The sequence below is a fragment of the Crocodylus siamensis genome, chromosome 2 (assembly GCF_052110815.1).
Source record: "Crocodylus siamensis isolate JL-2025a chromosome 2, ASM5211081v1, whole genome shotgun sequence".
NCBI classification, from domain to species: domain Eukaryota; kingdom Metazoa; phylum Chordata; order Crocodylia; family Crocodylidae; genus Crocodylus; species Crocodylus siamensis.
Genome location: NC_143396.1, coordinates 253,862,559 through 253,889,255, shown reverse-complemented (window position 1 = coordinate 253,889,255; position 26,697 = coordinate 253,862,559). Strand labels below are relative to the sequence as shown.

The following is a 26,697-nucleotide window of genomic DNA, read 5'->3' as shown; positions in this document are numbered from 1 at the left end:
ACTCCTACAAGTAACCACTGGTTATGCCACGCTTCAAACACAGTCACTCTAGGAGGCATTTGACTCTTGAACTATAAAGCTGAAGAGGAAGGTAATTTGTAGAAATGTGTTAATTGGCTATAAATATTGTTTGACTATTGTCTAGGAAAATTACTTGCTCTGGCCAATTCTAGGCATCTGAGCTTTAACTGCTGCCATCAAAATATTTTTAGGATATATTTGCCAATAACTGCACTCTTCAGCTCTCTCTCAGCAAATCCCAGTTACTAATCCCACCTAACACCAATCAATGCCTTATGGGAGAAGTGAATGCCAGCAGTAACTAACCAAGCATCTGAAAGAATCTGAGTACAGGTTTCCCTTGCTTTATGCAAGTTCTGTATGTGCGAATTCGCTCTTATGCTATGACCCTTTTTATACCAAAAATTTGTTATATACCAGGTAAATTCAATCCTATGTGATCTGTGTGGTGGAAGCCCACACTCAGCACTTTGTGTGGTGCATCGTGAGAGTGACATGCACCAAAATATAGTTTCCTGTGTGGATCTGTGCTCCTTGCTCATTGTGTGTGATGCATGTTTCTGTAGTTGCCATCGCCATTATGATAGTGCCCTCTGTTTGTGTGTACCATCTGCTGTTGGCGAGTACCAAAATTGTCTTGTAATAGTGGTAGAAATGGGTCTGGGGGTCAGTACAGTCGAGGTCTTGGAACATCCCTATTTGTTACATTGTAAAGTGAGTTTCCTTTACATGACTTTGAGTAATGCGCCATTTTCCACGAATGCATGCACAGCATAAAGCGAAGGAAACCTGTATCCTTATGTGTGGCTAGACAGGATCTCCATGCACCCTCAGAGGAGCAATGCACAGCAGTGTGTAGTTATAACGAACCCCAATCTCCTCAGAGAACTTGATGAGGCACAATGCAAAGTGAACATCACCTCCTCTCCAGTGAGCTGTAAGTGCACAATAAAAAACAAAACAAAAATAAAGCACACACTGTGAAGCATAGCCAGGTTTTATAAAAGCAATTCAAGACAAACCATTACACTGGATACCTACAAAGTCTGACTCTCCACTGGTGCATTAGAGTTCTTTTAAACATACGGATAAAAGAAGATCACACTCACATTCTAACATGCAAGTTAGCACCGGTTCTAAACCAACCTGTTATGAAGTATGTGCCAGCCACCTCCTACCTGTTATACGAGGAAGACAGTGGTTAAGGTATGATACTAAGAATCACAAGGCCTCTTTTTCATTCTCAGTTCTGCTACTGAGTCACTATAACATCATGGGCAATCCCTTAGCATGTCTGCTTTCTCATTTGCAAGAAGTAGATAACAATCCTTACAGGGAATAGGGTGCAAGGATATGGCATCCTCAGAGGAAAGGTACCAGAAAAAGTAAAACCATCATCAAATGAAGTTCTTATATCAAATCAAGAATGAGGCAGGGTCTCTAATTACACCAGCCTTTTGATTCCTTATAGATATACATTATTGCCAGTGCTCTGCTTGTGGTATCACCATAAAAATTTTGTGGAAAGATACCTTTGCCTGCATCCGCTTTATATTTCATGGCTGGAAAACACACTATCCTCTACACAGGCCTTTCCTCAGGTCCAGTAAGCACTGATTAATGACCTCCACTTGCAAAGGAGGCTACTTACCTTAACCATGAAATAATGAATGCTATTGATCCAACAAGCTACTGCTATAGAGTGTTATTGATCACCCAATCTTTGGTTAAAATGGTCCTCATTTAGCAATTTCACTGTCGCAAACACCTGGAGCAAAGCATGCTTATAATTAAATAGTTCGGGGAAGTTAAAGTGAGAGGTGATGGACAGAGATCTCAGCTTTCCCCCATTTATTCCTGCTCCTGAGCTATTGTTTGTGTCAGCAGGGATATTGATTTTCTATAAAAATAAGAAAACAAGAGGCACCGAGGGGCTGCAGAAGGTCAGGCTGGGCTGGAGAAGGAGGGGGAGGCTGAACACTCTATCTCTGTCACTTGCCTTCCAGGAGAAGGGAATTTTTTCTTTCCTGAGAGATTGGCCTCTAATACATCAGCTTAGCCAGGCTCCTGGCAGTAACCAAAGCAAGGCCCTTACAAAAAGGAAAGGAACTAATCTACAAACAGAGAAGTAACTGGTTCGTCTGCAAGTCCCTAATACATCAAGGTTAGGCTGAGAGGCACCTCCTTCCTGGCTAGTAAGCTTAGCTCAATGCCCAATTTGGAATAGAGTGATATAAAAGAAACCTTACTAGACACCAGCTTACCTCAAAGTAGAAAGAGCAGGTGGTACATCTTCTGTGAACTGAATGGAGGCTACTGAAAGGTATTTTCCAGTAGCCCTTGGACTGAAGTTCGTTGTGCCCATTACAATCACATTAAGCAAAAACACATTTGAAGGGCATGTAGTTCAGATGAATGAGAGTCTCCATTTACTGTCTGTCAGCAACCCACTTGGAGGAGAGAATTCCAAAACAAGGAGGGGCTGGTTATTTCTAAAGGTCTTAGCAACTAACTGTCACCATTCTTGTGCCAGGACAAATTAATCCACTGCTTCTCTCACCTCTTGGGCTCCTCTAGCTTTTGTCTATCAGTTCTCAAATCTCTTCCATGCTTATTTTAGATCTGTCATTTGCTCCTTTCCCCTATCTCTCTCTCCTCCTCTCAATTTCAGTCTTTTTTCTTCCCCTGGCTGTTACAAGATATTCCATACTTCCTGATGCGTGTCTGCATGGGTACATGACTATGCGTGTGGAAGGGATGTTCCAAAATTCTCAGTTGCCCCAACCTATTTTAACAATGATACTATCTCATCTTTCTCCCAAAAAAAGGGATGGGTCTGGCCCTGGAGGCAGCCTACCAAAGTTGCTTCCTCAATAAGGTCCTGAACTAAGCTTACTACATCAATGGGAGCCTCTCCATTGAAAGAACTGTTTGAAGTTAGACCCTTGTGGCTTCTAGAAAATGATACAAGCGCTGAACTTTCTTGCTCCACGAAGATTCTAACTGCAGTTAACCCAGAGGGAAAGAGGTGCAGGGGAACAGCAACACTGAATGATACAAAACATTGTTCACCTAGTGGACAATGGTGCTGTTTTTCCGGTACTCCCAATTCTCCACATGCATGAGATACAAGGAACCCAATTCAATCCCAAACTGTTTTACAATATGCACCAGACCACTTGTTCTGCTTCCTAGCCTCACTAGCTTTGTCAGACAATTCCTATTGCCAGTTTGTGACCAGGCCCTTGTTTCTATTTTCACCACTTCCCCAGTATACACCCTTGCCACAAGCTATACAAGGCATTTCCCTTGTGGTACCAAAGGAAGCAGCTACAGCAGAATGAAAGTGATATAAACAGAGCCCACAGACCCTGGTGCTTCTAGAAGCAAGGTGTTATAGAATGGTAGAGGCCAAAAAACAATCTTCACTGTTGTGAAGAGCAATCTACAGAGAAGAAATCGATGAATTATTTCTCCCTTTAACTCAGTGATTCTAAACCAGGGTGACACAACACCCTGAGGTGCTGCAAGATCTTTTTAAGGGTGCTGTAGAGTGTTGCCCAATAAGAGCACCATTAGGTATGTAAACACCTACACCTGATTCATGAACCCAGCGATTCCAAATAGGAATCCACAGCCTCAAGAACATTCTGAGCTGTGTTCTGAGTTCTGTGCAGCAGAAGAATTTCTCTAGTTTTTTTGACTACAGAAAAATACAAGTGAAGGCTAAGAGCTGGCATTTTCCAAGGAGTGCCCTGAGTCTAACAAGGTTGAAATCTACTGCTGTAACTCTACCACATCTACTGAGCTGCAGGCAAGACCATGCAAGTGGGGGTTAAGAGGATCCAACACTTGGACCGCTATTTCCCAGAGAGTTCCAAGGATTTGGCAGCAGATGGCAAATGTCATTTTACAGGGAAACATGCATAATAATTAGCCTTAGAGCAAGGGACCCGCTATGACAGAACAAAACAATTACCTGGCACACTCAACAGGTGATAGACCCAAACAAAGCCAGGCATTTGTTCTCTCAATAGCTAAACTAAAAGAGATGCTTGGTAAAGGCTAGTTGTTTTAAGTTCAGTTTAGCCACAGTGGAATTCAGTTTAGTAAAGACAACCTCAAGAAGCAACATTTATTACTCCTTCATGAAATGAGAGCATCCATTTGCCTGCTGTCAGTAGTGGTCAATCTTCAGGTGATACTCTGCACACTGCACTCCCGGACTACCCGATAACAGCACTGTCCAGTGAGAACTATCCTTTCTTCTGTCAGTAAATCATCATCTTGATCTATGGCTTTGCTACTACTATAACTTGCAGTTAATATTCACTAAATGGAACAAACCAGAGGCCACCAAAAGCTAAATATGTGCAAAAAAAAGCAGATGTCCTACTGATAGAAGTCAGGGATATGCTTGAACATGATCATACTCACAAACATCTGGCTCGCTGCCTGACAAGCCACAATCTTCCAGAGCACTTATGCTAACCAGTCCAAAGGAGCAGAGAGCAGCATGTTTCCAACTACAGACATACACCTCCAGCCTGAGGTTCTGCTGAAAATTCACTCAAGCTACAAAAGACCACACTCTTCTCCAGACCTTTCCCCATTAGTGCCAATTCAGTTTCGTTTAGTTTCTACTTCATTCTCAACATCCTCCTAGTTAGCCTGTTAGAGTCTTGGTTTCCGAAAAAGCTCCCTATATAGCAGAGGTATGTTTTGCTTCAACATATTATCATAAACAGCATTTTAATATAGGTGCCATGCAACTGCCTTTAATAATCTCACAATTTCTAAAAAAAATCCCAACAGCAAAGTAATAAAAGTGTATCTGATAAACATAATAGTTCTCTCAGTTTCTTCTCCCCACCACTACTCTTCTACAAACAATGAGAAATGCTCCAGCTTCTCAACCACCTAGAACAACTTATCTTTGGGGAAGCTGGATTAGAAAAGCATGAAAATATTTCTACCTCTCATGAAAAACAGGGGGGGTGGGATTCACAAATGCAAACAAAACTCTATTCTGATCGTGGCACATCAAGTATCTGCAGGCAGAGTTACCTGGTCATTACAGAAAATCTGCCCTGCTTTCCTTCAAAATTCCTAATGAGCCCCTGGAAATCCAAAACTGAAGTCCAGGTCATTGGTCACGTACTGGTTTATCAACATGGATTTACATAATAAACATAGGGCCACCAGCCTGTGGACATAAGCAGGAGATTCATCATCTGGAGTTATGGACATATCAGTTTGTCAGGTTTTTGGGAGGCAGTTTATCACCACAGGGATAACTGCAAGAACTGGGGGATCTGACCTTTGCAAAGGGTTTTTGTGTTTTTTTATTTCCTTAAGATAAAACTTCACTGAATTACATTTGAGAGGAAACTACCTCAAACTATCTGTAGCAGGATAGGAAAGGAATGGCCTAGGGAATCTCACCATTCAGACATGTTTTCATCCGAGCCCTGTTTCTGTTCATCTGCCTCACATTCCATCCTCTCCTTTCTTCCTCCTTTGTTGAGGAAGGGCCTGTTCTCCGCTGACTCGCAAAGGCTGTGGCTGGATGACGTCCAGGGGGCATTCTCTTTCCAACGCGACAGGCGCTGCTTCTTAGCTGACTTGAACCTGCAGCCCCGCTCATAACTCCACTCTGATACCCTGAGTTTCTGCTGGAGGCTAGTAGCCACCTCTGAGGTCATGCGCTTGACCTTCCGGCGACGTCTCAGGGGTCGGCAAGGCGCATTCTCTGTAAAGGAGTCTGACTCATGCCAAGAGTGCTGCTTGCTTCTTAGGGTGGCACTCAGAGCAGGGTGACGTTTGGCCACTGCCATATCATCCGAGTCACTGAAGTTGGCAGTCAGGACCTCACGACAATCCTTCATGGCTTCATCCAAGCTTGACTCTGAGGCCTCACTGTAACAACAGGCATGCTCCGCCTGATGCGTGAAGTCCGAGCGCCGTTTACGACCCCTCCTCTTCCTAAGCTGACGCCGCTGCTGCCGTGGGCTCAGAGCCATCTCTTCCCACAGCTCGTCCAGCTTGTTTTGTTCCGAAGTCTGCTCCAAGGCCGAGGCCAAGTCATGTACCAGCTCATCCATGGGCAATGTCTGCTAAGACAGGAGGGCAAACAATCAGCCCCAACCATCAACACTTCCAACACTATGTTTTACATCCACGTAGGCGAGAATCTTCACTGCAGCAGCAACCAGCCAGACAGACTTACCTCGGTTAATACAGCCTGAGGGGTTAAACAGGTGCTGCTGCCTGCATGACTGCCCACTTTCCCCCTACACAACTTCCCCTTCCTCACCCAAGCAGCAAAGAGGTTCCTCTGCTGTAGGGGTTGAAGTCAAGGCCTTATGCCTGACAGAGACACCAGACAGTATTCTCTGCCTTGAAGCACTATGCCCAGCTTTGGTCCAACAGGGACAAGGCCTGCAGCCAGATCGCTCTCTGGGGTGTTTTGTCAGACCTTACAAGCAGAAAACCACTCGGTTTGGGTGCCTCAGAGACTGGACAGGAGACATACAAACCCAAATGCCAGTGCCAAGGTGACTGTGCCACATAGAGCCCAGGATTTGCTCAAGGAATGGCCTGGTAAGCAGTACACAAAGCCAAACCCCAAACCATAAGGGCCACAGAGACCCTGTTTTTACTTCAATAACAACGGGGGGGGGGGGGTGTTTTAGCACCACGTCCTACAGCAACACGCACCTTGCTGTGCTCCCCGAACAGCTTCTGCTGGCCAGGGCGGGCTTTTCTATCTCCTACCTGCACCCGGCGCGCGCCATCACCCCGCACCTGGCCCCCGGCCACCCCTGCTCCGCCTGCCAGGCCCTGAGCGCCCGCAGCCCGAGCCCCGGAGGCGCTCCCCTCCAGCGGCGCCTCCCCGGGCCGCACAGCAAGGGCCAAGGGCGGCGCCGCTCCGCTATCCATCGGGAGCGCGGAACCCTCCCCGCGGGGGAGGCGGGCCAGGCGCGGGGCTGGGAGCTGCTTCCCCCCAGCCAGCCCGGGCCTAGCCCACTCCCACCTACCCGCCAACGCCTGCTGCAGCTCCCCGGGAGTCCGCTCCGTACGATACTTCCGGTCCGCGCTCACTTCCGCCCCGCACGACGCTCCACCCCTCCCTCCTCTGGGTGGTCCCCGCTTCCGCCCCACACTGGTGGGAGTGGGAGGGTGAGGGAGCACGCGGTGAGTGGGGCTGGGCACCTTCCCAACACCCCTCCACCACCGCGTGGCCGCCTCGGGGTGCAGCTACGGCTCCACGCCCCTTTCCGCTCTGAGACCGGCTTCAGCCTCCAAGCAGCCCCGCATGCGGGCCCACCCCCCCCGCAGCTGCACCGGGCTTCTGGGATCTTGGGACGCAGCATCACCCGGCCCACGACTGCACCTGCTTTTCCCCCGTTAGAAAGGAAGCCGGGCTGAGACGCCAGGGCTCGGGCTGCGTTATTCCGCTTCGGACTGAAGCGAGACAAACAGCCTCGTTGGAAGAGTTCAGGAGGGCCCCAGGGCTGAGAGACAGGAGCTCTGTTGAAGGAGCAGGGGCCGGGAGCACAGCAGGGCCGCGCACAGGGTAGCTCGGCAGGCGGCACATTTAGGCCAGCACTTCCCAAACCCTTCTTCCTCATGACCCCTATTCACGTCCGGCTCTGCAGCATGGCCCCTCACTCCCAACCCACAGCCCCCACCCCGCTGCCCCATCTGCTGATGTTGTGACCCACAATTTGAGAATTGCTGATCTAGGCCACTTACAAGGACAGAGGATCCTTAATAGCCCTTGAATGAAGAGTTTAGAGGGGATCGGGTAGATGACAGCCAAGAAGTCAAGTGACTCCCTTGGCACCGCCTGGCTGGCAATGCAGCTGCCACTGCCGGGCAGCTAGCTTTAAGCTTTGGCTGGAGCAGGAATCAATGGGGGATGCACATGCACCAGCGCACCCCCTGGATCCACCCTTGGCTACAGGTCACGTGCCCAGGGCCTGCCTTCCCTGCCCTCTGCAGTGCCAGGGGTTCCCCGATACCTTCTTACCTTCCCCACTCCCTGTGTAGGGCCAGGTGCTGTGTCTGGCCTCTGCAGGCTCCTGTAGTGTTAGCAGGGACCTACTTAAATTGTTGCAAGACAAAGGGTTTTTTGTGGCCCACTTGCAGCGGAGGGTCAATTTTGCAGCCATTTCATAGCAACCCCATCCCTTGCTGCTGATTGGCCAAGAGGCAAACCACATATAAGTACATAGTAAATTCTGTAGAAATATCATACAAGTTATGGTATTATAAATTGAAATATTAAATTTAAATCTTTGTTTTCTGGTAAGCGTTTTTGGGGTTAATTCTATGGGAAATCGTGCCAGTGCCATTTTTTGCCGTTTTCAAGAAAATCATGATTTAAGTAGGTCACTGCTTTTGTTTTCTACTCTCTACCTGATTAAAACAGATCTGTAGAAGGAGAAACTACTACATAGTACTGCAATTAAAGTCTGCATAAGCATATGCAGTGGAAAGAAACTGGTGTGGACAGCATTAGTTCGGAAATTTGTTAGCAAGCAGTAGCCTGGAGACGGGTGGAAGCCTGTTCTCTACACCACTTTTTCCAGGTGTTGCAGTATCCCAAGTGAGGGGCTCCACTCCCTCCCTTAGGAAACTGTCTTATACCATAAATGCAGGAACTGGCACACCTGATCAGCTGAGTGGCCTGTCTAGTCTGCTTATCTTGTTTGAACTGTGACTAGTACCAGGTGCTAAAATTGTGTGTGATGTTCACCCTAAATCTTTCTTAATTTTACCTTTTTACCTTTCTGAAGCACCCAAAACAAATCCACTGCCTCCTTACTTCCATCCTTTAAAGCAGTGTTGAGACAATGCCCAACAACATGAATTAGTCTTCCCATTGATTTCCACAGGTGATAAGGTAGGGAACAATTCCCTTCTCCTGGTGCCAGTACTGGAGACAATCTAGATGAAACTGTATCGCAGTCACAGCTGGATGGGGGGCCTACGGAATCTCAGGGAAGCTCATTTTTTTCTGTAAAGGACAGAAACAAATAAGGTACTGAAGGTGCTCCAGTATAGAAGGGGCATGGTCTGTGATTCTGTAGCGGAGGCTAATTGAGTGCTAGTGACTGCCACTGTTTCCCTTCCAGTATCTTGCAGTTGTCTGTTCCTTAACAATCACACTCTCCCTGCCACTGCACAGCAGTCTAGGACAGCTCTGAAAGGTGGCATGCTATAACAATATATATAATCCATTAAGAGCAGCACACTTCTTAGGTCAAGTACAAGGAAAGGCTGCCATTTCTACAAGGAGGACCAGTCTTTATCTTCATCTTTTCAAATCGACTGCCCTGTACTCCAGTTTGACCTTCAGAAGTTGTCAGAAGAATGGGAGCTGTATATGAGGCCTTTTATAAACCCAGATGGTAATGGGCCTACACCTCCCAGCACTTGGCTCTGTCTCTAATCTTCAGTCATTGTCTGATTTAGTGGGTGTATATTATCAGTCAGTGCAGGTTGTTTATAAGTTTTTATTTATGGAAATATTGGTGACTAGCTTGTCTGACCTCTGGCCCTGCTTTCGAATGAAAGTAACATCTCCCCTATTGAAGGCCTGACATTCCTGTATTGATTTTCTGAAGATTTGTGCTTTGGTAGGTCCTGTTGTCAGAGTCTCAGCTCTTGTCTCTACAGATCATTAGCTGCTAATAGAAGCTGTGTGTTCACTGCCTATGCCATATGCTTAGTCTCTTGTTGCTTGGTTGCTTTTTGGTTTTGTTTTTTAATCATGAAATTCACATAGCTAGTGAAATGGGCACCAATTCTGCCACTGATTGAAAACTCTTAGTTAGTTTAATCATTTCCATCCATATTTCTAACCTAAGCCCTTTGTATCATTTTTCTGTCTTGTTTGGGTTTCCAGCTCCTGCAAATTTCTTTAATGTATCATTCCTGTAGACCAGTGCTATAAGACAATAAAAATACACCTGACCCGCAGCACTGTGGCACCTCCACAACCCGGTTCTTTACCATTTAGCATTCCCTTCTGTCCTTCTGCCAGTTTTTAATCTATGTGGCAGTGTTCGTATTCAAGCCAATGTCAATTCATTTTTCAAGTAACATTTTATGAGGCACTGTATCAAATGCTTTGCTGCAGTCCAGCTATATTACATTTATGGCATTCTCTTCATCTACTAATTTTGTAAATTCAATCAGAGAAAGCAATCAGGTTTGTCTGACATGATTTGTTTTTTATAAATCTAGGCTGCTGTTTACTGCTTATAGTTCTATTATCCTCCTGATTTTTAAATTTTTTCTATCTTATTACCTAGCCATTATTTTACTAGGATTGGTAATGACCATTTTTAAGAATGGTTCCCCATTTGTTTTTTTCCACCCTCTGGCACCATGTTTCAGAAATAACCACAGGTAGTTCATTGAGTTTGTTAAATGATTCCCCTATCATCCTAGAATGAATGCCATCTAGACACACTAGAAAGTAGGACAGAGTGAAACCTGAAAGACTAACTTGTTCAGAAAAACAAAAGATTTTGTAGGCCAGCCTTCTTTGTCATACACTCTCTACTCATGGCAGTGTGCACTTTCTTTAAGCTTTTACTTGTTTTCTTATCAGTTTTTTTTAAACTTACATTATTTTCTGATTGTCTGCCTTACATTTTCTAATTTTTCTTGTTGAAAGAAGTTTTTTGTTTTGTTTTTAAGAAAAATCACTATTTGGACCACCTTCAAGTCTCGGATTCCCACCCCACCCTGCCTGGCACCCTAGATTAATTTGAAAATTTGTATTCTGTTTTTAACCTTTTGATGGCAGTAACTCATTCTGCTTTACTGCAGCACATTGCCTTCCCCTGCCACTTTTCCATTTCTCATACAGAAATCTTCCCATCTTATCCTCAGATCTTAGTGCCAACTCCTCCTAAAATCCAATCCTGTTATATAGCTGCAATCCTTTCTTCATGAGTCAGGTAATAAAACCACTACTAAATGTGTCTGGGTTTAGGAAGGAACTTCCCTTATGGGAAAAGTTATTCTATGAGCATTTATCTCAGAGCTTCATGCACCTTCAAACATCTGAGATTACCCACTAATCCAGGTAGACTGGAGGACTAGATAGACTGTGTGAAAAAAGTCCTGTATGCACAAGACCTGGGGAGAGGACTACAGCAGATGCTCACAGAGGTGTAACAGGGCAGTGACAATACATACAGCTATAGCAGTGGCTGGACTGTTATTCGCAGCCAGTCAGCAGCTGCAACAGCTGCTATTTTTGTACCTCCTCACTCCACAAATCAATGCCCAAGGCTAATGTCCTGATACCCCCCACCAGCACTTGGTTACAGTACTCCATGCCCAGTCTAGTTTCTCCTTTGTTTCCATTCCCTGTATCTTTTCTTCATATATTTCACTGCTACTGTCTACCTCAAAAACTGAATTTCATTAGGGCTGCAATGCGAAATATACCTAGCCAAATCCTGCACCTGTTGCCTTGCTTGGACCAAATTCTTGTTTTGCCTGAGACAGGGTGGAAGACTGAAACCTAACTTAGAGTAGCAGACGCTGATCTGGGAGTCTGCATGGGGAATAGAGTAACCGTGTGCAGGGAAAGACTGCCAAGGTGGGACTAGGAATTGGAAGGAACATAGCAGAGGGTAGACTGTATCAATTTGCTAGGCATTTTGCAGTATTTCTGTACCGCTTTACAACTACCTTCTGTAAAGAGGCACAGAGAGAAAGATAAAGTGTTTGCAGCCCTAGGAGACAAGAACTCATTGAGTTTTCCGGCTGTGCCATGGACTCTATCAGTGTCCCTGGAAAATTACTTAATCTCACTTTATGTCTCAGTTTCCTTGTCTGGACAGTGAGGATAATGATACTGACTCCCCTTCCTGGGCCATTGTAAGAGTTCACTTATTAATGGTTGCAAAGTGCTTCACACAGTTTTCCTGGCAAGACAAGTACCATTTGTTGGACTCTGTGAAGGTATTTTATACTACCCAGGACCAGTTTTCCCCTTGACCTCTCACCCCTTTTGCCAGCCTATTGTGAAGTGTAGGCAGAAAAGAGGGGGAGTCTTCTTTATTGCGTGTATGGCCAAACTGAGCAAGATGGGGATTTCCACTGAATCACAAAGTCACTGCTGTCTGTTTGCCCAGCTTGCTTTCCACAGAGTGCACGGAGAGAGGCAGCCCTGGAAGGTAGGGCAGCTGGAGAAGAGGAGCTGTCACTATCCCACGGAGTGCTCTACAAGGTTCCCTGGCGCTTCTCAGCAAAACCTTCCAGGGGTTAAAAGGGAAAAAGAGAGAGAGAGAAAGGGGACAAGAGACAAAGGGAGGAATAAAGTCAAAAAATGTGCCGTGAAGCTTCTTGCAGCAAAATGCGGAGAAAGTCATTTCCAACTTCTTTCATCTCAGAGATGAAGCCACTAAATAAAAGGGCAGCGCAGAACACAAGGGCTTTTAATCTGTCTCATCTCCTTCATAATAACTGCAAATTTTCCCTGGGCTCCTGGGAGTGAGCCTCTTTCCTCTGTCTTTGCCTTATCTCCCCCCTCCATATTTCACAGCCGGCTCTGCTCCCCTCACTCTGCTGCCCCCGGCCTAGTCTCTGTGAGGCCTGTGGGAGCCGCCAGCTCCCAGGGCCTCATTGTTCCCGGCTTGGGAGGAAGCTCAGAGAGGGAATTGAAGGCAAGTCAAAGGGAAACGGCATCATCGGTGCTTCATTAATGGGAACCTTTCAGCGGCAAACATATCAGAGCGAGGTCTTTTCAGAGGCAGTAATTAGCAATTTGGAGCCTTCCCCCCTCAGGAGATGCAGCTGCGATCTAACAAGTGGGAGCAGTGCTCGCCTCTTTTTACGCTTCATATTTATTGTTTTTCATTTTCTCCATCTTCCTCCCATTGTCCAGCCTCCTCCTCGCTACCAGATAAGGGCCCTTTATTAATCGCTCCCTTTTAATTCTTCATTAATGATAATAACTTTCTCTGGCATGCGGAGAGGAGTTAATCTTTCCTGGGTATTGAGAAGGACAGGCCTGAAAGGAATTGGGACTGAAGGAATATGTAGTGGACAAGGCAATGCTTTAGCTTTTCCTTTGCACCCCACCACTCGGGAGGAGTTTCTGAAGACTAAACTTGTCAAGTTGCAAATAGCTTGTTTCCAAAGTCTTGGGTCTTTGAACAGACCATGTCACATGAAGCAGGTGACATGTACCTGTCTGTGCTGTTCCTTGGCTTGGCAAAGGTAGCGCTCAAAAGGAGAAGTGAGGTTTGGAGCAAAGGGAAAGATTTTTATGATGGTATCAGCAGAATGCCTTGCTCTAACTGAGAACAATGTTAGGTGCCTCTTGCTGGCACAAGTGGCTTGAGCTTTTCTAAGCCTGCATCAAAGAAGCTGCCCTTATCCCCCTAACCCTAAGGGCTTCACAATGCAGACAGAAATATAGTCATGCCTCAACTCATGAGTTTTACTGGGACTTGCTCCTTGGGATTAAGTTAGCCTTCCAGACCAGACTGTCCCCTGTCTTCTATCCCCCATGTGTTAGTTGGGACAGTGTGTTGCAGGGAAGCAGGGATAGTGGTGGCAAGGGGTAACAGCGCACTGGACTGGTCATTATCCACACTGCATGAGACTGAAGTGGAGAAGATGTAAGCCCCTGTCCTCTTGAGCAGGCCCTCCTAGCCATTTTTCCTCTTTTCCCTGGCCCTGTGTGGTAATTAAATTTATAATGGTTACTAGGACCACATCTGTATATTCCCCCCCCACCTCCCCTCATACCCTACACCACTGCCAGGATAGCCAAATGGTGCTACCATGGCCAAGCCTTTTGTAGAGAACTCCCTATTAAAGGAAGAGGCAGCAGCATGGAGCTGCCAGGAGGAGAAGGGGGAGGAGGGGTAGCCTGACAATCCCTTTCGAATTATAAACATATCCTCTTTAAGTACATTTCTAAGGATAACATTTGTATTACGGCGTCCTGTGGCTGCTGATAGGGCCCTGCTTATCGCCTTGGTCTCTCCTCCTTTCTCTGGGCCCTGCTGGGAAAGGTCCCTATCTGGAGCCGAGCTGGCAATCCTCCGCCAAGCAATTGTTTCAGTCCAGGGGAAAAATTAATTTCTGCCTATCGTTAATTGAGAGAATTGTGTAGAGAGCTGGGAGGGGGTTGGAAGGAGGGGGGATGGAGTAAGGAGAGAGAGATCGTGTTATTAACAGTGTCCCTTTCATAACCAAATACCCTGATTTCCATCAGCAAGATGAGAGGCTCATTACAGCGGGAAGGTGATTAGAGAACTTGGAAGAGCTATCGGGCTAAGCAGAAGAGTGGCAGGGAATTCGGGAGGGACTTCTAACAGAGAAGGCACCACTCCAACCATTCCCCTTCACCCTAGTCATGGTCACATCCAGCCATCCCACTCAACCCCAATGACCCCTCTGCTATTACTGTCCAAAGCCTAAGTAGAGGAGAACAACGGAAGAGGGAAGCTGAGAGAATCCATCACCTCACTGTGGAGCCTGCATTGTTCATGACTATAGCCCACAGGAAGGTCCAAGCTGATCACAGACAGGACATGAGTCTGCTGGAAGTCTTCAGGGGTACTGAATTCCCCAAAGAAAAGCAGGCTATGTATGTTTGAGGGAACAGGAGTCATAGAATCACAGAGAAGTAGGGCTGGAAATGACCTCCAGGAATCATGTAGTGCAGGGTGCTCAACCCCTGGCCCATGGGCCATACTGGGCCACCAACATTATAATATCTGGCGCACAGGGCTCCCTACTGGTCTGTGGGAAGTCCCGTGGGCTGTGGCTCTGCACGCTAGATTGAGCATGCAGTACAATGCAGGGCTTGATCTAGTCTGCAGACACCATTCATCTGGCCTGTGGGGCCAAATCCTTGAACACCACTGATCTAGTCTAACCCCTCACAGGAAGCAGGATGACCCCTGTCCAAAGCAGCCTATACAAATCCATTGTCTAACCTATTAGCAAATTACACAGTCAACCCTGACACAACCACAAGACATAACACCCTAACCTGCCATAGGTAAAGCAAAGAGACAAGTATGAGCAATGTCTTGCTGTTGTAACAGTTGTTAAAATACGCTCAAGAGATCCCAGGGAGAGGGCCACAACCCCTGCAAAAGAGAAAGGTAAAACCCCCATGGTCTGTACCAATGTGACCATGAGGTAAAATTCCTTCCTGCCCCCAAATATGGTGATTGGCCTGACCCTTGCTATGGGCAAGACCCTCTAGCCAGAAACCTCTGGGTTTAAGCCCGATCAGGAACACTGGCACACCCCAATCAAAATCCCTAGCCTTGGCTGCAGCCAACACCCAATGTTTCTGAGGAAGGTGAACCCCTCTACTTTCACCCCGACACATGTAGCAGTTTCCTACTGAAAGAAAAAAAAATCCTTCCCAGCCCCATGTGGCAATGAAAGCCCAGAAGCATACACAATACCCATATTAGAGCACAGTCATAGCTACTCCTAGATCATTCCTGACCAATGCTTATCTAAACTCTTCCTCCAACAATGGAGATTTCACAACTTCTCTAGGTAGTCTATTCCACTGCCTCACTGTTCTGCCAGCACTGCTAGGTCTAGAAGGAGACTGCTTACCAATACAATTGACCAAGAAGCTATGTGGAACCATCACTGGTACCCTGTGCTCAAAAAATGGTCCTGAGGGGGGTGACTGGCTTGTAAGCAAGTAGCCAGCCACATTCCCTCATGCTATCCCTGAGCTCTGAATGTCCCTGATTGAAACGGTGGGGAGGCTCATCATATTCTACTGAACTCGAACCCTGGCTGGTCTTCACCAATTGGATAGATGGCAGATGACTTGAACCCGAACCCCTTCAACACCTCTCACCTGATAGCCAAGGCAGCACTGCACTGTGACGTAGTGTGCTTCACCCCACCTGCATGGCTTTCTCCCATATAACATCACAGAGCCTTGCTGGGGACCTAACAGCTGTTTAAAAACAGATGACCTGTATTTGGTCACAGAAATAAAATGAAGCTGGAGAAATACACAGGAGGGTTCTCTCTGTCCTAGTGGGAAGCTTTGGACGCATACTCCCAAGCCCCCACACTGACTGTCAAAAGTATTGTCTAGATAGAGCCACTGCAAGGTAGATACAGAGCTGATTGGATCATAGTGCTCAAACAGTAGTCCTCAATGGCTCCGTGTCAAATTGGGAGGACCTATCAAGTAGGGTTCCACAGTGGTCTGTTCTGGGTCTGGTACTGTTCAGTATCTTCATTAATGACCTGAAGGATGAAACTGAGTAAATACTTAGTAAACTTGCAGATGGCACTAACCTAGGTGGGACAGCAGAAATTTTGGAAGGTAAAAAGTAGGATTCAAAATGGTCTTGATAAATTGGTGGAATGGCCTAAAATTAATCAGATAAAATTCAGTAAGGACAAATGCAAGTACTTCACTTAAAATGGAACAAGCAAATACACAAGTACAAACTGGGGGATGATTAGCTAACCCGCAGCACCATAGAAAATAATGGAGAATTGTAGTGGCCCCCAAGCTGCTTATGAGTCAACAGCATGCTCTCTTTGCAACAAAAACCAAAAGCATGTTGGGCTGTATTAACTGGAATAGCATATTCAAGTGAAGGGAAGTGTTCATTGCACTCTATTCAGCACTGTTGAGGTCTCATCTGAGTACTATGTCCAGTTTTGGGCACCACGTTTCAAGAGAAATCTGAATAAATTGGAAAGTGTCTAAAGGCAAGCAACAAAATGACGACATTTATAGAAAGCACAACATATGAGGAAACACTAAAAGAACTAAAATTATTTAGCCTGGGGAAGAGACAAGCAAGGGCAGATTTGATTATAGTTTTCAACTACGAAATAGCATGGTTAAAAATTAAAGCACCCCTGCACCCCCAGAACACACATAAAAACACCCAAGGTGTCTAACCCTATTTCTGTGAGACACGGCCCTCCATACATTTTCTTCTTCATGAACCACCAGATATACCACAAGCTTCATCTTCACAACCTTCTTGTCCCTCTAGCACTCTGACCGCATGATATGACTAGCACTAGGTACCCCTAGTAGTAGCTACCACTACTACTCCTCTAATAAGGAGTTAGGATAGCCCTTTGATTCCTAGCATTGCAATAACTATATTATTCCTCTTTCAGGAGAGCAAACTGCCTGGGAATTTCAACCAAAGCACATATACAGGAAAATAATACTGGAGGGGAAGAAAATTAAGCTATAGCTTCCTACATTCAACACACAGATAAAGCAAGGAAACACCACCTCTCTGATTTCATGCATTTTCCTTTTTTAAATAGGTTCTCAGTCTAGTTCTTAGGGGACAAACATACGGTAATTATAACACCTGTTTGACACCTGTAGGATAGTAGATTAACTCTCCAGCTAATCTACTATCCTAGTCTCTCATACTAGATGGTACTTGATGCTGGTGGATAATTATTATATAATATGCCCTGTTACACAAGAGGACTCTAGCATGAGCACCCCTGCTGATCTCTACTGCTCCAGAGCGGCATGTGGAAAGGGACATGCCATTTATGGCATGGAAAGGGACATGCCATTTATGGCTTTTCAGGTCAAAGCTGAACCATTAAACTCCACCCAGAAGGCTGTGGGCAACCAGTTTAGATTATAATGCAGTATGGGTAATATGCTCACCAACAAGCTGCTTTGCTCAACATCGTAGTTTTAACTCCTCAAAGGGTTAAAGATTTCATTCTGATCAGGGTACACTGCAGTATGGTAATCCAGTCATCCAGTGACCAGTGAATCTTGGTGGCAAAGCCCACATCAGGAAGAAAAGGTTGAGAAAAGAAGAAAAGAGAATGGGCATGCTCATTAATGTGCCTTTGCTATTGCATGTTAAATTTAGTACCTCTAATATGAGGTACTGCATAAAGGTGCATTGGCCCACGCTAATAGACTAATTCTACTGCACATTAGCAGTTTTTTGCTGTGACACCTTAATGTGCAGTAGAATAGGCTACTGATTACTATGGCATCTTGTGTAGATGTGCCCACTATTACACAGCTTCAACTGAGAAAGAAAGGACTGAAAAAAACAGCCCCCTTTGCCCCACTAGAAAGGACTCTTCTGGCCAGAGTTTGTTGAAGGGATGAAGGAAAGTTTGCCCTATTTGTTCCTTCAGGCTCCAGGGTCATCAGTCCAACCTCACATTCCCACAGAACTCAGGTAAGAACAGGAATGTTTTATTGAACAACAAATAGCCCCTTTATTCCAATCAGGCAAAGGAATGTGAGGACAGACCAAAGTACTTGCTGTCACATAGTATTCAAAGGCATGGCCTTGTTTAGCAGAGCCCTGTACGAAATAGTGCAAGGGCCCCCTTTCACCTCTCATCCCAGGAAGAGAACATGTAATTTCTTCTTAACCAATTCTCAGGATCATGCTTGTACACATGACACTATTAGCATGTGCGTGTAATGAAAATGTCACTTTGTGTGGCTTACTGGCATCACAGTATACGTGGACAAGACTTCAGGGGGTTTAAAATGACTTTGCATCATTGCAAACTAAACATCTGGATGTAGTTTAGTTTGCAACTTCTCAAATTGCAATGATGCACCTACCACTACATCCCCTGGCCACAGGAGAGGCAATCAGTCTCTGAAGAAAAGAAGGATTGGACCCTTTGCCACTTCTCCCTTCAGCAGGCATCCTCTAAAGGCAGAAGTGGTGAGGGCCCTATCCTTTGTTTTTTTTCCAGTGGAGTCTGGCCAACTCTCCTGCAGCCGGGGGAATAAACTGCTGGCAGACTGAGTGGCCCTTGAGCTGCAGGGGCTCCCTAGTTCTTTCCTCTGCAGTGAAGGTGTCCCCTGGGGCAACTCAAGTGGGCTGCTAGTCAGCCAGGTGCTGCCCTAGTTTGGAACTGGGGAAGAGTTGGATCGGGCCAGGTGCTGCCTCCAAAGTGGGGCAGCACCCAGCCACTAGAAACCCACCAGGGTAGCTCTTGAGGGCACTGCTGCTGTGGAGGGAAGGACCAGTGCTCCCCCACACCTCAGGGGCCACTCAGCCTGCCAGCAGCTTGCCCCCAGCCATGGGAGAGGTGGGCAGGCTCCATCAAAACAAGGGCCAGGCTCATCATCACTTCTTCCTTCAGCGGCACCTGCTGAAGGGAGAAGCAGTGGACGGCCTGATCCTTTTTCTTTTTTTTTGGCAGAGCCTACCCACAGCTACAGGACTGCTGGTGGGCTGAAGCTGCCAGTGGGGTGAGTAGGCCCCAAGCTGTGTGGGGCACTAGTCCTTCCCTGTGGTGGTGGCACCTCCCAGAGTCATCCATGTGGGCAGCACCCAGCTCAGAGGCAGCACCCATCCTGATCCAACTGTTCCCCAAGCCCAGCTGGTGGAAGCCTGCTGGGCACTGCACCCCAGGTGGGCTTGGGGGACAGTTGGATCAGGCCAGGTTCTGCCTCCAAGCTGGAGCAGCACCTGGCCTGCTAGTAGCCTGCCCAGCCAGCCCTGGAGGGTGCCACCACCATGGAGGGAAGGACCAGGGCCCCCAGCAGCTCAGGGTTTGAAAGGGATAATTTTGAAAATGATATTTGCATCCCTAGAGCATCCCAGGCTCCTCTGGGGAGTGAGGTTGCCAGGTTGACAGGAAGCTCTTTAAAAGCAACAGAAAGCTACCCCAGCCCCCAGCCACACAGAAGTAGAGATCCAGGCAGGCTCTGATCTGCCATCCCCTTTTCCCCAAATCAGCCTGGGATGCACAGAAACCTGGTCAGTTTTCAGGAATTGAAATACCTGGCTTGGGAGAAAGTTCTCTTTAAAAGCCATGAAAGTTCTGGCATCTCTGGGGCTCCCAAGAACACAGAAGCAGGGGTCCAGGCAGCTCCCCCACTGGACACACATCTAGCCACTCCCAGTCAGGGTACTGCCAAGCAGATTTAGGTAAAATGCAGGAATAGGTCTTTATTGAGCTCAGTCTTAATGAGAAAGGGGAGCAGAATGTTGTAATTAGTCTGGGCACTCACAACCAACCCCTGGTTGCACTTTGGTGACACTGCAATGCCTAAAAAGGTTGTACTGAGAACCCTTAGCCATATATGTGCCTACACCTCTGGCCTAATACAATACGGAACTGGTTCCTGACTAGTGACATTCATGGAATGATATGTTTGTTCATACCCAGGTAAAACCCCACTCATGTGGAGTCTTGTAGACAAGGTACCGGGGTGCATCAACAGTGGAGGTCACAGAGACCAGTGAAGTTGGGAGCAGGTCACCTAATGACATGCTGATGGCAGGATTCCCAGGAGCACTGGGCTTCTCAGAGTCCTAGGCTGTTGCCACCAGGGGAGGAGGAAAGGGAAGGGACCTCAATGTCTATAGTTCCATTTAGTCCTTGGCATTTGGCCAGCTCCCTTAATTCAGCTGGCTAGATGCAGGGCAACATATGAAAGTGAGAAAAACTTACCTGTGAACACATAGCTAAAATCAAGCCTGCAGTCAACCTTAAAGATCTGTGAGCCACAAACATCTTCTCCCCACCCCCACCTACCCAACTTTGGGACTCTACAGGCTTAAATTTTCATTTCTTGTAGGAATCACCTAGAAAATTAAAATGAATCACTGGAGAAGAAATCTGTCACAGCAATATTCATTTTAAGTTATATGAGCCAATTATATTTCCTTCCTCATAGGTCTCCAGGGCTGGAACACAGGAATGGAACAGGCCACTCAACCCATCCAGTGCAGTGCACTGTATTTGCAGTCCATCTTTCAAAGAGTCCTAAAAATCATCCACTTCAGAACCCCATGGCCTCAATTACCTTATGAAAACAAGCCCAAGAGCCCCATACAAAGTGCCACAAAGTAGGGAAGACAAAGGAACCACCCTTTCTGCAGTGGCACAGAAATTTATTACACGCTCATAAGATCATGAGGTGGCAGGTCCAAGCCGCAGGGCAGCTGTGATGCATCTGGTGGCCATGCAACCCCTGCCTGGCTCAGGCTTTAATGTACCCCCTCCTTGACCACTTGCTCACCACGCCTTGTTCTTATTAGACAGAAAATGTAAGGGGGGCTGCCTGTAGTCTTTAGAGTAAGCCAGAGTGTTGTCTGGCAGGTATCCCTTAGCCGTAGCTCTGCCCTCAAGCTAAATAGGTCCTCTCAGACCACCTGTGCCTCTGCAGGGCACTTGTAGCTTTAAAGGCTCATTGCATGGCTCTGTCCTCCCTTACACCATGCCCTGTGCCTTTCAGGTGTTATCGTTCAATGCTGTCACTTGGTGTTTGTTATACTTACCCCTCTCCAGGCTTCTTAACAGTCTCAGCCCCTCTCTCAGGGCTCTCAGACCCTCTGGTCACCCGCACAGTCCACTTCTGGGCTCCAGGACCTTCAGGTCCAACATGCAGCCACTTCCTGGGCTCTCAGACCCTCTGGTCTCATGTTCAGTCGCCTCTCAGGCCCTCAGAACTCTTGGCCCCACCCACAGCCCTTCTCTAGGTTCTTGTACCCTGGTCCCACACTCAGCCCCCTCTTTCTGGGCTCGTGGACCCTCTAGTCCAGCTCTCGCCCCTTCTCTGGGCCTCCGGACCCTGTGGTCCAACTTTCAGCCAATCCCTGGCTCCTGAACCTCCTGTTCCCACAGTCAGGCACTCTCCCTGCCTTTAAAACTTATTTGCCCTTGCTCTCTCTCAGCCCTGCTTTGTGTGCCTGGATTCTCTGCTCATACTCCCAAATCCCCTTGGGGTTGTGGCCTCATGGATCTTCTGACCCCAACCCTCTGGGCTCCTGCACTCACTGCTGGGCCCCACTCTCAGCCCCTCTCTTGGACTACTCATTCTCTAAGTGACCCTTGAGCCTGTCTTCATCATGATGCATAAAGCGGTTCGTTTCTCTGGAGGCCACAAAAATCACAGACACACACTCATTAGATAGCACAAAAGGTGTATTTGCAAATAGGGTCAGAGCAGAGTCAAGAACTCAGATTACTCCGAACCAACAAAGGAATTTTGCAGGCAGTATTTATCTTCTCCCTCCTGGGCACGTGTGCAGAAACAGGAACTCTTACAGCTCACTTCCGTTTCATACAAGCATACATATGGTTACATCACTACATACATCGCATGTATAGTATAATTAACTACTTAAGTATGCAGGGTGGAGAGGTAAATATGCATCAGCTAATTAAGCATGCTCAGAAACTACAGCAGGTTGCCAAGAGTTCAAACCCCACCCCCTTTCAAGGACACAGTCAGTTGAATTCCAGCTTCTGTAATCTGTATGAGAAAGGCTAGGGAGAAGCTGGGGGAGAGTCTGCGATTTAGCATAAGAAAAGCTGTGGCAAGGCTGGGAAAGGAGAAAAAGGTCCTTGGCAGTGTTTCTTTCTTATTGGGTGCAAGATGCAAGCTGTGCATTTCTAACAATACTCCATTTCTAACAATATTCCATTTCTAACAATCAGGCAGTGGCTAAACACCAGTGTAACTTAATTAAAAGCACCTGTGCCTCCTGGCAAGCACCCAACCCCCCTCTGGGTTTAACATAAAACCAAGGCCACCTGCCTGTATAAATAAGTCCCTCTCTGTCCCAGGTACCTTTCCTTGTTCCCAGGCCTGCAGAGTTGCTTCCTCTCAGTCAGTTCAGGAGCCCTGCTGCTCGGCTTCCAAGAGCTCCTCAGCTTCATATGGCTCTCAGGCCCAGACTGCCTAACCAGCTCAGGCCCAGGGCTTCTATGTCTCAAGCCCAGCCTGCTGCTGGCCAGGTGAGTCCCTAATTAACCCCCTTCACCATCTGCAGGCTGCCTTTCAGGCTGCTTGCTCACTTAAAGGGTCAGGCACACCCCAGTGCCCTGCTACAGTAGGTAAGAGATGCCTTGCACTATGAAATTAAACAAAGCCATTCCCTCTCCTCCCTCCCCGACTCCATCTTAGTTCTTGCCAGTCTTGCTTGAGGAAATAGTACCCTCAGCCTGACTCTGAGTGGAAAGGTAAGATTCTCCAGATCTCCAGATACTCAAGAGGTCTTTAAATACTGCTAAGGAGCACTAGCATACCCCAGTCAAAACCCCAACTTCTGTAGGACCTGTGGTCAATGTTCAATGCTTCAGAGCAAGGGTGTTCAACCTCTTTGTCACGGGCCAAATGTGACCCATAGTGCCACAGGTATGCAGCCCATGGGACTCCCCACAGATTGGGAAATTTGGCAGCAGGGGCGCAGTGGCAATAAATATGGCCATCCTCATCTGCTGCCAAAGTCCCAAACCCCAATCCCTGCACAGCAGATTGGGGCCGGGTCATGCCCCTTCCCCCAACTTCTGCAGTTTGATGAGGCCAGGCCATACCCCTCCCCCTAGGATGGATGGGGCCGGGCCATGCCCCTTTTTCCCCAGGGGCCTGGTTGAGGCTAGCTCAAGCATCCCCCTCCCCCACAAGACAGCTCAAGCCCCCTTCCTCCCCCAGAGGGCCAACTCAAACCTCCTTTTCTCCCCCACAGGGCCAGGTCAAGCTTCCTTCCCCCCCCCCCAACCCATGGAGCTGGGTTGGGCCATGCCCCTTACCTCCTCCCAGTGGGGCCAGGTTGAAGCCAAGATGCTCTCTGCCCTTCTCTGCATGAGGTCCTGCTGCAATCACCTCATACCAGATCAGGACCATCAGCCACATCCAGCCCCTGGATGGCCTGGGCACTGTCCATCTACCCTGCCAGCCAAAAAAGTCAAGTACCACTGCTTCAGAGGAAGGCAAAAAAACCAACCCCAGAAGCCTATAAAGCATTCACAAGTGGTAAAAGTCCTTCTTGGCCCATGCAGATGACAAGAAAAAACCCAAAACAGGAGATTATCAGATACCTCCTGCATGGATAGAGTTAACTTGCAGGCCAACCACAGGAATTGCAAATACCTGGTGGGATTCCATCTTGAAGCAGTTCAGGTTCTTTGTCCCCACTACATTGCTTGAAAGACAACTCCAGAAATTTGTTCCTTTAACAGTTAGAAACTGTCTTCTAACTCCCAGTTTACGGATTTTCAGTCAGTGACTAGGGAGACCCAATACTAATTTTTAGATCTGGTTTGCCACTTAGGCTACCTTAGGTTGCCTCCCAGCTCCTCAGCTGAGCAGCTTGCGTGGGCTCAGGCCACATAGGGTAGTGGAAGAGAAAATGTAAAAGTATGGCAGACAGCCTCAACCAGTGGCCCAGGCACTTAATTCTAAGCCCAGTTTTGACACTTCCTTCCTCTGTGACCTTGGCCACATCATGAGTAGCTAAATTTCCAGATGTACCTGCAGATTCTGGTTGCTTCCATTTGTGTGTAGAACCTGACACGCTGTCATGGACCCATAATTCCAGTAGCACTTAGGTGGGAAAATCAGGCCCTACGTGGCTCAGAATGGGTGCCTAAAATGAATGCACACCTTTGACAACTTTGGTCTTAACCCATCTTCTTTGTGTAGATAGTACTTAGTGACCAACTTAAGAGTTTGCAAGGGTTACAACCAGTTAATGTTTTTTAAAGTGTGAATTATTATTAGCAAGACTGGAATATGCCAGAAGGGCAGGAACATGAGAAGAATGGGACAATGAGAACAGGAAAAGAATCAGGGGGTTGTAACCCTTGCAGAAAGAAAGAAGGAAAGAAAGAAGGAAAGAGTGAGTGAGCCCTAGCTGGAATGATCTAGTTGGGGATGGTCCTGCTTTGAGCAGGAGGTTGGACTAGATGACCTCGTGAAGTCCCTTCCAACTCTAATTTTCTGTGTTTCTGTGATTCTAAGAAACAGCTTAAAAAAATCAAAAAAGGAAGCAAAATGACAACTTAAATATTACAGGAATGGGTGTATTATAAAACCAGTTAGGTAGACAGGCAGGTGACAAGAACAAGCTGGGAATGGACAAAATGGTGCATGGAGAAACAGAATCAAGGAAAGTAACTAGAACAAATACATACAACTTGAGGCTAGTGAATTAAAATGAACTATGACCCTTTATTTTATTGTATTTCATCCATTAGTATTCTCTCTGTATGTCTAAGTCAGAGGTAGGCAACGATTTTTGGCCGGAGTGCTGAAAAAAACACAATGTCTATCTTGGAAGGTGCTGGAGTGCTGGCATGCCAGAAAAACAAAACTGGGGAGGAGTGGGGGTATATATGGCAGGACACACTGCATATTAGTATATTTAATCATCATATCTTCATAAATGTTGCCTTTGTTGTTGTGTATTCCTTTTTTGTTGAGCATGTTGCAATGAGAGAGATAGAAAAAAGACAAATAAGAGAAAGAGGAGAGAGAGAACCAGACACACACACAGAGAACCACGTGCACAAACACAGAGAACCAGAACACACCCAGAACAGACACATGCACACACACATCCGGAACCAGACATATGTGTGCGTGCACAGACACACAGAACCAGGCAGAGGCAGACAAGCACACAGAACCAGATGCATGGGTGCATGGAGCCGGGCTCCTGGGCCACTGGACAAAGTCCGACCCAACAATGCCCTAGTCCCACCAGAGCCCCCATGCTTCCCCAGGGAGCCAGCCCCTGGGCTGTACAGCAGCCGGCCTAGGCCCTGGCTTAGAGCCAGCCCATCAGCCCAACCACTCACCCTCCCCGCACAGCTAAGCCTGCAAAAGGTGCAGCGCTCCTGGCAAGGAGCAGCACCAGCCTCATCTTGGAAGGGGGCTGGGTCGGGGCTGGGCCCGGAGCAGGTGGAAGTCAGAGGGGGCTCAGCTGCAAGCAGCCTGGGCTCTGTGGTTGGCAGCAGCTACCGGAGCCTGTGCTGGCTGCAGCTGGGAGGCTGCAAACAGCTGCTCCGGGCTCCAGCATCAGCTCCATACTGGCGGGTGCACGTGAGCCTCACAGCGGATGGTGGGAATAGGGTCTGAGGCAGCACAGCCCTCCTGCTGTCCACTCTGAGGTGCACATGCAGTCACTGCCAGCATAGAGTTGACGCCAGGGCTGTGGAGCCTGCTGCAGCTGCCCAGAGCCCAGGCGGGCTACAAATAGCTGCATTGGGCTCTGGAGCCCAGTAATCAGCTCTGTGCTGGCAGCAGGGGAGAGACGGGGGTTGCGCTGCCTCAGGCTGCTCCCCCACCGTCCACTCCAAGGCTCACGTGCACCCACTGGTATAAAGCTAATGCTGGAGCCCAAAGCAGATGTTTGCAGCCTCCTGGCTACAATCGGCCCAGGCTCTGGGTAGCTGCTGCCAACCACAGAGCCCACTCTGCTTGCAGCAGGGCTTGCAATTGCCCAGCCACCTGCTGGGAGCAGCCTGGTCTTTGTGGCTGGCAACAACTGCCTAAAGCCCAGGTTGGCGGCAACGTGCTGAGCAAAATGGCCTCGCGCGCTGTGCTTGGCACACGTGCCGGGGGTTGCTGACCTCTAGTCTAAGTGAAAGGGATGGGGTGGTTACTTTTTGCATTGATGTTGTTGTATTATCGTGGTCAACGCTGGAGTTTATAATGAAATAACTGGAGAAAGAGAGACAGAAAATAACCTGAAGTGCACAGAACTCCTTTGACAGATGGAGCTCAGCGTTTCCTTCCCAGACACCACACCTAAAAAGACTCTTCCCTTCAAATTTATCCATCCAGGCACAAGCAAAGTAGCTGGGCTGTTCTCTGTCTGAAGCAGAGGAGCCAGGAGAAGTGTCAGCCTGACTATCCTA

The 26,697-nt window shown here is 47.5% G+C and overlaps 1 protein-coding gene across 6 annotated transcripts in view; it reads right to left on the bottom strand.

The window, feature by feature from the left end:
* GPATCH2L (G-patch domain containing 2 like) overlaps positions 1–7,128 on the bottom strand; it is a 44,314-nt gene extending 37,186 nt beyond the window's left edge. For 2 of the 6 annotated variants that reach the window (XM_090033743.1, XM_090033741.1), the window contains exons 1-2: positions 6,742–7,051; positions 5,467–6,137 (exon numbers count right to left, since the gene is read on the bottom strand). In XM_090033743.1, coding sequence (XP_089889869.1) covers positions 5,467–6,137; positions 6,742–6,963 — 893 coding nt within the window. In that variant the 5' untranslated portion in view covers positions 6,964–7,051. The other 4 variants (XM_090033744.1, XM_090033746.1, XM_090033742.1 and 1 more) reach the window with 4 other exon arrangements.
* Between the last annotated feature and the right edge of the window lie 19,569 nt (positions 7,129–26,697).